Source organism: Amborella trichopoda, chromosome 9 (assembly GCF_054954075.1).
Source record: "Amborella trichopoda isolate Santa Cruz 75 chromosome 9, AtrichopodaSantaCruz75HAP2 v2.0, whole genome shotgun sequence".
In the NCBI taxonomy this organism is placed as follows: Eukaryota; Viridiplantae; Streptophyta; class Magnoliopsida; order Amborellales; family Amborellaceae; genus Amborella; species Amborella trichopoda.
Window position 1 is genome coordinate 29,650,672 of NC_142344.1, and position 11,679 is coordinate 29,662,350.

Sequence of the window (11,679 nt, forward strand, 5' to 3'; positions counted from 1 at the left end):
CATGCAGCTAAGCAAGTGGCAAACACTGGCCATGCAAGGTAGCATTGCACATAGCTTTGGCCTCCCTCGCGCACGACACTGGACTCATTCACGCGCTGTGTTAGCCCAGTTTGCAAGTGGCGTTAGCCCCCTTGATGCGTGTGGCTTTTCTCCCTTATGCGCAAGGCATTTCTCCTTTATGCATGTAGCATTTCTCCCTTATGCGCACGACGTTTCTCCCTAAGGCACACGGTGTTTCTCCCTTATGTGCGCCATGTTTCTCCCTTACACATGCAGCGTTTCTCCCTTACGAGAGCAGCGTTTATCCCTTATGTGCGTGGCATTTTTCCCTTCTATCTATTCACACGTGGGGTTACCTTACTTTCATGTCTCCAAAAGGCGTTACCCCTCCTCGCTACTCAGCCGGTGATGACTCTCTCACTACGCGGCCGACGCTGCCCCCCAAGCTCCCTGCCCTATTGCCTTTTACCCAAAATCTGACTTAGCAAAATTATTAGGTCTTTACAAGAGTATATCTCATTATCATGCATTCATGCATCCATATCATAGCTGAGCATTTATTACTACATGCATTCATAACATAACAAAGCATATATCATTATCATGCATTCATATCACAACAAAGCATGTCTTATTACATGCATCCATATCATAGCAGAGCATGTCTTACTACATGTATTCATATCATAACAGAGCATACTTTCATGAACATATTTCATAACAGATACAAGTTCATATAAAACAACAATATGTCCAAAGCATACTATATATCATCAAGCTCATTAGCTCAAAAGACATCTTCCGATTATTTTTCTAATTTTTCACAATGAACCTAATTCAATTATAAAGGCATATTATGGGATAAAACTATCATTAAGACCTGAGACAACTTTTATAATAATCTAGGCTCATGAAAATACAATTTTAATGAAGGGGGTAACCCCAAATTTTGGGTTGAAGTTTACAAAACTATTTGATGTTCTTGAACAAAATTATTGTTTTCAAAGCAGAAAATTCAGGATGATATACTCAAAGAAAAATGGGAATAACTTTCAAACCATATGCAATTTTATAATGATTAGAAATAATTTTAAAAATAGACTCATTTAGATATCATTTAAAAGTGGTTTCACCTCATTCTGATATGTTTTAGTCATTGAAAAGCTCTACACAAGAACACATTCAATCCCCAAAATTTCATTTCACAAATCTAGCATGTTTCAGAAAATGGTAAATAACTTTTAAACCAAAAAAGATATTGACAAGAGGTCTTTTCCATGATAAAATAGACTCAATGAGATACGTTTCCACAAAAATTTCATGATCTAAGGAGATATATAAGATACTCAAACAGTTTTTCAAACTGGAGCCACAGTTCTGGAAAACAGAGTACACTCTTGCAGGATTGCAATAACATGCATCCACATCCATTTTCACACCCATACTCATACTTAAATCTCATACTTTGATAAGCTAAACAAATATGCATCAATCTAAAGCATGAAAATATGGAAACCAGATCTACTTACAGTACTAAATGAACTCCAAAGTGCTCCACACATATTTCACTTCAATGCCAAGCCCCAAAGGATGGGTTCAAACTCAAAGGCTTAAGGCTGGGAAAGGTCTCAAAGCTCAAAGTCTTAAGGCAAAAAGGGGGAGAATGTGGGTGAGAGAGAGTAGAGAGTAGAAAGAGAGAAATAAAGCCCAATGAATGGGTGTGAAAGGAGAGAGAGAGAAGGCAAGTATGCGAGACAACATCATGGGATGGAAGCATGCAATTGACAAGTGGCATGCAAGAGGAGAGAGAAGGAGCAAGCATGGGAGACATCATCATTATGGGCTGGAGTATGCTTGTGCAACATGGCTTAGTTGGAGCATGCTTATGCAACATGGCACTCATGCATGAAGAGAGAGAGGTCTTGAGAGAGAAGCAGCTCCCTAGACTTCCGTACACCACCTATGCCCAACGGTGCACACAAATGCCCACACTCCCAACAACAAACTTGTCTACCCGTGCTCACAACATGTGTCCATATCCATCCATGCTCGCCAGTGCACCATAACCATCTGCCCATCATCGCATCCCCGCTACCCTTAACAACGCACTAATCACATGTGCCTTACTGTGCACACACACACCTGCGCTCTCATGTGCGCACGCTTGCACGCATATCCACCCAAGAGCAATCACCTGCTCGCACTTAACTGCGCACTCATCTGTCAGCGCTCACACAAGTGCCCTCGTGCCGACGACTCGCCAACGTACTACAATAAATCAGAAAAGTTCGAGTCCTTACATCATCCCCCCCCCCCCCCCCCCCCCCCCCCCTTAAAAAGGATTTTGTCCTCAGAATCATACATCTGCTAATTAAACAAATGGCGGTACTTATCCCAGATCTCATCTTCCTGTTCCCAGGTCGACTCTTCCTGTGAATGATACTGCCGCAAAACACAGACCAGAGGAATCTCCTTATTATGCAATACAATACCTGCACCCTTCAATCTACTTTCTGAATTAGCAACTCAATGAAGGTCAGGTCTTCTCTGATCGGTATAGGTTCATACCTTAGAACATGGGACGGGTACGACTGATATTTCCTTAACAAGGACACATGGAAGACATTGTGGATGTTCGCCAATTCGAGCAGTAGGGCTAATCGATATGCCACACCTCCAATTCTCTCTAGAATCTCAAAAGGTCCAATAAAACGTGGGCTCAAGTTCTTATTCTTTTCAAATCTCATGATGCCCTTTGTTGGTGACACCTTCAAGAAAACCCGATCACCCACCTCAAATTCGAGGTCTCTTCTTCGGTTATCGGCATTACTCTCCTGTCGACTTTGAGCTATCATGGGCCTTTCTCGAATTAATGCAATCTTTCCTGAGGTCACTTGGACAATTTTTAGCCCTAAAAGCCTTCTTTCACCAATCTCGTCCCAACAAATAGGTGACATGCACTTCCTTCTATACAGAGCCTCAAAAGGCGCCATCTAAATACTAGCTTAGAAGCTGTTGTTATAAGCAAACTTAACCAGGGGTAAATGATCATCCCAACTTCCCTTAAAATCAGTGACACAACCTCTTAGCATGTATTCCAGGGTTTGGATAGTTCTCTCTGATTGTCCATCAGTCTGAGGGTGAAAAGCAGTGCTAAAAGTAAGTCTCGTCCCCAAGGCTGACTACGGACTAGCCCAAAATCTAGGGGTAAATCTAGTGTCCCTGTCGGAGGTATACCATGAAACCTCACTGCCTCCTTAATGTATAGCTTGGCCAGTCTATCCAAAGTTAAGGTCGTGCAGATTGGCAAGAAGTGGGGATCTTTGGTCAGTCGATCCTCTACGACCCAAATGTTATCATGTCCTGAACTTGTTCTAAACAACCCATAGACAAAATTTATAGAAATATGCTCCCATTTCCATTCTGACACAAGTAAGGGCTACAACAACCCAGTAGGTTTTTGATGCTCAGCTTCACTTGTTGACATGTCAAGCACTTAGAAACAAATAGTGCTACCTCCCTTTTCATGCCATTCCACCCAGAAAGTTTTCTTCAGGTCTTGATACATTTTAGTATTCCCAGGATGTATCGTATAGCGAGAGCGATGAGCTTCCTCCAAGATAGCTCGCTTCACATCCTCATCGTTCGACATACATACTCGATCTCTAAATCTTAATAAGTCATCACTTCTCATAGAGAAATCATCTCTCTTTCTCAGCTTCATTTCTTTTTCAATCTTCATAAGTTGGGGTCCTTCTTTTGAGCCAACTGAATTTGTTGAAACAATTGGGGTTCTACCCTTATATCAGCGGTCAAACCTGCGCCATCACTGAGGGGCGGAGCCGAATGCCAACCCATTCTATCCTCTAGCAACTTCATTTCTCAGACCAATAAATGGGCCATCGATACCACGGGTTTCCTACTCAGAGCATCTGCTACCATAATAGTTTGGCCCGGGTGATATAGGATGGTACAATCATAATTGTTCAATAGGTCCATCCATCTCCTTTGCCTCATGTTCAACTCCTTCTGGGAAAACAGGTACTTGAGGCTCTTGTGATCCGCACCTTAAATTAGGCTCCATAGAGGTAGTGTCTCCAGATTTTCAAGGTGAATACTATAGCTGCAAGCTCCAAATCATGGATTGGATAGTTCTGCTCATACGGCTTCAACTGTCTGGAGGCATATGCAATGACCTTCCCTCACTGCATAAGTACACATCCGAGCCCTTTATGAGAGGCATCGGTGTAAACTACAAAGTCCTCATTTCCTTCGGGTAAGGCCAGTATCAGAGCCATGGTCAGCCTCTTCTTAAGCTCCTTAAAACTTTTCCTACACTCATCTAACCACACAAATTCACATCCTTCTGGGTTAGTCGAGTCAGAGGGAGCGCTATTTTTTAAAATCCTTCTACAAAGAGACTGTAATATTCGGCTAACCCCAGAAAGCTACAAACCTCAGTAACATTTGTCGATCTTCCCCACTTGAGTATAGCTTCAATCTTTGAAGGGTCAGCCGCCACTGCATCCTTAAAAACAATGTGCCCAAGAAAGGCCACATTAGGAATCCAAAATTCACTCTTGCTCAACTTAGCATACAACTTTTTTGACCTAAGAGTCTAAAGGACTACTCTCAGATATTGTTCATGCTCTTCTTGGCTCTTTGAATACACCGGAATATCATCAATAAAAACTACAACAAAATTGTCCAAGAAGGGTCTAAAAATCCTATTCATCAGATCCATGAAAACAGCCGAGGCATTAGTCAATCCGAATGGCATCACCAAAAAATCATAGTGACCATATCAGGTTCTGAACGCAGTCTTGGGAACATCTCCCTCCTTGACATGCAGTTTATGATAGCCCGTTCAGAGATCGATCTTAGAAAACACTTGGGCCCCTTGAAGCTGGTCAAAGAGGTCATCAATCCTAGGTAAAGGGTACTTGTTTTTCACTTACTTGATTCAATTGCCTATAATCGATGCAAAGCCTCATGGACCCATCCTTCGTCTTCACAAAAAGGACTGGTGCACCCCACGGTGACACACTAGGCCGGATAAATCCCTTCTCCAACAACTCCTGCAATTGCTCTTTCAGCTCCTTCATTTCTGCTGGTTCCATTCTATATGGGGCTTTAGAGATGGGAGCAGCACTAGGGACAACATCTATCTCAAACTCTATCTCCCTTACTTGAGGCAAAGAGGAAAACTCGAGAAAAACCTCAGGGTATTCTCTTACCACTGGTATCGCTACTAACTTGGACTGGACATCCCAGTTCTCTACCACATAGGCTAAATGTCTAACACATCTTTTAACCAGAAGACGATAAGCCCAAAGGGCCAAGATAAAATGTAGACGGGGAGCATCTTTGATACCAACAAAGCACAGTTCAGGTCAGGCAGGGGGTCTAAAGGTCGCAGTCTTATCATAACAGTCAACAATGGCATGGTGTGTGGACAACCAGTCCATGCCCAAAATAACATCAAAGTCTTGAATATCTAAAATTGTCAAGTCTAGGGGCAGGACACACTCCTCCAGCAAAACCCCACACTGTTTGTATACTTAAATCAGTCTCCATAAAACCCCCCCATAGCTGTGCACACAACTAAGTGCAGTCAAGAAGTGAAGGTTCAACATTTAGATGACATGCAAAATGATGTGCAACAAAAGAATGAGATGAACCAGGGCCTATCAAAACTTTAGCCTTTATATCACAAACAAAGAGCGTACCTCGGATCACTGAGGTAGATGCCTTCGCCTTCTGCTCCGTAAGTACAAACACCCGACCCTAAGCTGCGGTCTATTCTTCGGCTTCATCATGGGGCAGTCCTTGATCAGGTGGCCAGGCTTGCCACTCTTTAAGCAAGCCTTAGTCTTCAGTCAGCACTCGAAAGCCACATAACCAGGTTTCCCACAAAATCCACACAGCACTAGCTGGTTTTACCGAACATCACCTTAGGAGGTCTTTTGGGCCTTTATGTTTCCCTACTGAGACTGTCCTCTAAAATTTCTCCTAGGAGGCGGTTGAGTCTTCCTCCAAAAATCCTCAGATGGTGGGGGCCTTACGCTTCCTTCTTTCCTCAACTGGAACTCCTCACAATCCTTCTCAATCTTTAAAGCTAGGTCCACCAATGGGGAGAACGCCTTAAGGTTGGCAGACATTACTCTCCCTCGAATATCTAGCCTGATTGTCAAACTTGCTCACCTTACGTGCCTCTGTGTTAATGATATGGGGTGAATACCAAGAGAGCACCGCAAACTTGGTTGCATACTATTCCACCGACAGTCTCCCTTGTTACAGCTCAATAAACTCAACTTCTTTCCTCTCTCGAACATAATCAGGGAAATACTTCTCATTAAACACCGCTAGGAAGTTCTCCTAAGTGGCTGCAGTCCCTGTCTCCACCCAAGACTGTTTCACCGAACTCCACCAATGCTTAACATCCCCTTCTAGCATAAAGGTCCCCATTCTAACATTTTCTTCATCAAAATAATGTAGAACCTTAAAGACCTTCTCTACTTGCCTCCTCCATCTTTTAGCCTTTTCTACTCCTCCATGACCCAAGAATGCAGGAGATGCAAGTCTCCTAAATCTCTCAATCAGTCCACTATTTGTCTGGTCTGGGGTAGGGGCAGTTGGGGCCCGCATACAATCCTTCATAACTTGATTAATGGCCCCGAGGGTCCTAAAGAATTCCCTGAAATCCTATGTATTCCCATTACTCGAGCTCGAATTGTTGGCATGAAGCCTCGGCATCTTGACGTAAAACAAGAACACCCAGTTACTAGCCTATCCAAAAACCATCCTAAGGACACTTCTAAGACTCTCTAGGCCAAGAATCCTATCTTGGCAACTCTGATATCATAACTGCCACAACCCCGCCCCCAACCCCCTACTGTCTTTGCCGGATGGCAACAGGGTGCGGGCCCGCGACCACATGTAGCGAATGCCACTCAGGTGCGAGTGCACTTAACGCTTTGCAAAGATGGAAATCAAATCCAACCACAAAAATAAAAACCAAAATAACAAAACAAGAAGCACACAACCCACAAACATATGGGCAATTCTAGCCCAAAAATTTCATAAGGTAGATCCAAAATATTACAAGAGATTCCAAGGCACCAAAAGCCTAGCAACATTACATAGTTCCAAAGCAAAAACAACTATATGGCAAAACTGCCATCTAACACATACAATCAAAATGAAGCTTCTTCCAGAAGTATGAGGCTCCAACCGCCAGCCGCGATCACCACCACAAACTCGGCAGCTATCACTCTACATAGATGAAAGTTAAAAGAGTGAGCTATATGCTCAATAAGTAGACCATGGTGCCATGCTTTCTTACCTATGAATATCATCTCGCAATAATGCTCAAAGTGCCATGTCGTTCTTATAAAACATGAGTCGTGCATCATAATCATATCTATCAGTGTGTCGTGTATGATTCATAGTGTAGTAACAAATCAGATCAATCACATATGATAGGAAACAGAGGTAAATCAAATCATTCAACCATACAAATCTTAGCAAATCAATATAAAGGTAAGCATCAATAATTACCAACTAACTCACTATCTAATTCGCATACTCCCGAAGTAGAAACCCTATCCATCAAGCCTAGCCAATCCCATTATTTAGGATTTCTACCATCACTCAGGAGTGAAAACAATAACAAATGGGGGAATCCATTTCATAATGTTTTTACACACACACACACACACAGTCCCCAGAGCGCTTTAGGGATTTTATTAGGCGATGGCCTTGCAAGACACTACCCCTTACGCCACCTTGGTTAGGAGTGTTACACCTTCTGGGTGCCAATCACTATGAATGGGGGAGCGATCACCCAAACATCATCTACCCCGACTCCCGTCCTATCATTGGCAGAGTTGGAGATGTCACAAGTCAGGCAATGCAATATGCTTAAACAATGTCGATCAATCATATATCACAGTATGGTCATGCAATACGCTCAAAGCATGCTAATCAATCACATATCACAGTATGCTCATGCTATACACTCAAAGCATGCCAATAAATCACATATCACAGTATGGTCATGCAATATGCTCAAAGCGTGTCAATAAATCACCTATCACAGTATGGTCATGCAATACGATCAAAGCATGCCAATCAGTCACATATCACAATATGGTCATGTAATATGCTCAAAGCATGCCAATCTATCACATATCACAGTATGGTCATGCAATACGCTCAAAGCATGCCAATAAATCACATATCACAATATGGTTAAGCAATACACTCAGATCATGCCAATAAATCACATATCACATGTCACATAGCATGTCTCAAAATCATGTACACATGTCACAACAGAACATGTATCACAACATGTACACATATCATAACAGGGCATATATCACTACATGCATTCATAACATAACAGAGCATGTCTTACTACATGTGCTCTTATCATAACAGAGTATATCTCATTACCATGCATTCATGCATCCATAACATAGTTGAGCATGTCCTACTACATGCATTCATAACATAACAAAGCATATCTCATCATCATGCATTCATATCACAACAAAGCATGTCTTACTACATGCATTCATATCATAGCTGAGCATGTCTTACTACATGCATTCATATCATAGCTGAGCATGTCTTACTACATGCATTCATATCATAGCTGAGCATGTCCTACTACATGCATTCATATCATAACAGAGAATACTTTTATGCACATAGTTCATAACAGAGACAAGTTCATATGAAACAACAATATGCCCAAAGCATACTACATATCATCAAGCTCATTAGCTCAAAAGACATCTTCCGATTATTTTCTGATTTTTCACAGTGAACCCGGTTCACTTATAAAGGCATATCATGAGATAAAAATATCATTTGGATCAGAGACCACTTTTACAACTTTCATGATGGGGGTAATTCCAAATTTTGTGTTGAAGTTTGCCAAACTATTTGATGTTCTTGAACAAAATTCTTGTTTTCACAGCAGAAACTCAAGGATGACATACTCAAAATCATTTAAAAATAGACTCAATTATCTATCATTTATAATTTTTTTGACCCCATTCTGATGTGTTTTGGTCATTGAAAAGCTCTACACAAAAACATGTCAAATCCCTGGAATTTCATTTCACAAATTTGGCATGCTTCAGAAAATGATGAATAACATTAAACCAAAAAGGATATTAAGAAGAGGAATTTTCCATGATAAAATAGACTCAATGAGCTATGTTTCCACAAAATTTCATGATCTAAAGAGATATATAGGATGCCCAAACAGTTTCTCAAACCAGAGCCACAGTTCTCGAAAATAGAATACACTTTAGTAGGATTTCAATAACATGCATCCACACCCATTTTCACACCCATAAAATCATACTTAAATCTCATACTTTGATAAGCTAAGTAAACATACATCAATCTAAAGCATGAAAATATGGAAACCAGATCCACTAATAGCACTAAATGAAACTCCAAAGTGCTCTACAGAGATTTTACTCCAAATGCCAAGCTCCAAAGGATGGGTTCAAATTCAATGGCTTAAGGCTGGAAAAGGTCTCAAAGCTCAAAATCTTAAGGAAAAAAGGGGGAGCACGTGGGTGAGATAGAGTACAGAGTAGACAAAGAGATCAAACCCAATGGATCGGTGTAAAGGGGGTATAAGTAAGCTTAGGTGGTGGCAATATGCATTTGTCACATGGCATCCAAGAGGGCATGCATGAGGGGAGAGAGAAGGAAAGTATGAGAGACAACATCATGGGATGGAAGCATGCAATTGTCAAGTGGCATGCCAGAGGAGAGAGAGGAAGCAAGCATGGGAGACATCATCATTATGGGCTGGAGCATGCTTGTGCCACATGGCACTCATGCATGGAGAGAGAGGGAGAAATCATGAGAGAGAAGGAGCTCCCTAGACTTTCGTACACCACCGATGCCCTACGGCGCACACAAATGCCCACGCTCCCAGCAACAAACTCGTCAACCCGCACTCACAACGCGTGTTCATATCCATCCGTGCTCGCCAGCACGTCATAACCATCTGCGCATCATCGTGTGCCCACTTCTCTCAACAGCGCACTAATTCACCAATGTTTTATTGTGCGCACACACACCCACGCTCTCACACTCACACACACACCAGCCCGTGCGAGCGCTTTAACGTGTACCCACCTGTGAGCAATCACCTGCTCGTTCTTAACTGCGCATTGATCTGCCAGCGCTCTCATAAGTGCCCTTATGCCAGCTTCCTCATGCTGACGACTCGCCGGCGCACTACAATACGTTGGAAAAGTCTGATTCCTTACACTAGCAGTTTAAGGATTCAATCAATCTAGGGAAAAATTGGTGGGCATGATTTGGCTTTGGCTCAAGCTCAAGATCGGGGACTTGAACACCACCACCTTGTTCCATGTCATCCACACGGATACCTCCCCTGGCTCCATGAGCATGGCATGGTTCCTTCCACACTTCATCAATGCTTCAAATATAATTGGGATGGGAGGCAGCATGTGGTTTACGCTGATAAAAGACCATTCCCAATCGTTGAATCACATTATGCAAATGCAAAGTATTACTTTGCTAGCCCAATATGCTCCTAAGGGTCCATGTTACCTACAAAAGCCCGAACAAACCACAGATTGAGGGAAACCCCTTCAACCTCTCATGAGGATGTGGAAGACATGATGAGGTCACTTAATCATCTCTTCCAGGAGGAAAGGAGATGTGGCAAAGTAATCCCCTTTACTCATGTCGATGAGAACCTCTTCATGCCCTCAAAAGACCCACCAAGCCGAAGAGACGTGGGAGTCACACCGCTACCCCTCCCCTCGACGCAAGAGGCTCTATCAATAAAGGCCCAAAAGTAAACCTAGCGGCAGCACAGTCGTAGGTTTAACGCCACCGTTGCTCGTGCCCACTTGCTACCAAGGAGTCATGAAAGTATTGTGTATCTATGTCCCTCTGCCCAAAGCTGAAGTGACACCGACAACTGAAAAAGAACCAAATGCTTGTCGAAAAAATCTTACGCATCTCGTCCTCGTTAAGTGAAGCGGATGGCACTCCTACCCCACATACCGATTATTCCACAAGCTGGCTCAAAGTTCTGCAGATACCTAACACACTACGCATCGAAAAGGATGACAGCGACTCACCCAAACCTATAGGCTACATCAACAGTGTCCAACCAAGACTCTCCAAATTCCTAAGGTCCTGTCCTTTTCCGCCTTCGAAGAAGGAAGAAGCGAAGTCAAATCCACAGCCCAGTCTTGCCACAAGATTGAGAAATAAAAGATTATGGCCTTACCAATCCCCCTGTCAAAGACTCGACTCGCCTGCCCTAAGGCGGGGAATGGCCCTTCCTCCCCAGACCACAGCCCCATTGAAGGTTTTTGTCAGCCGCATGGGCTTTTGGCGTGAGATCCGATGCTTGTGCCAGGGGAGCAGGACCAAAATTCACTTGACCAAGCAGAGGCAATAAGAAAGGCAAAAGCCAAGATGGAGGGAGATGCCCCTTCAAAATCCCCTCCCACTCCATTATCAAGGTTTGTCTCGGAAACTTAGGAGGCATCGGTTCGAACAAACCCACGAAGTGACCCTTTGCTTGAGGCCGCGATCAAGCCCAGGTTGGACCTATACAGCCCGGAGGCTCACCAAATTACGATAAAAATGGACTGTGAC

At 43.0% G+C, this 11,679-nt stretch overlaps 1 protein-coding gene across 1 annotated transcript; it reads right to left on the reverse strand.

Annotated features, from left to right (window-relative positions):
- Positions 1–2,501: 2,501 nt before the first annotated feature.
- Positions 2,502–2,993, reverse strand: LOC148780478 (uncharacterized). The gene has a single exon (XM_088847794.1). The coding sequence runs from the start codon at positions 2,991–2,993 to the stop codon at positions 2,502–2,504; it is 492 nt and encodes a 163-aa protein (XP_088703920.1).
- Between the last annotated feature and the right edge of the window lie 8,686 nt (positions 2,994–11,679).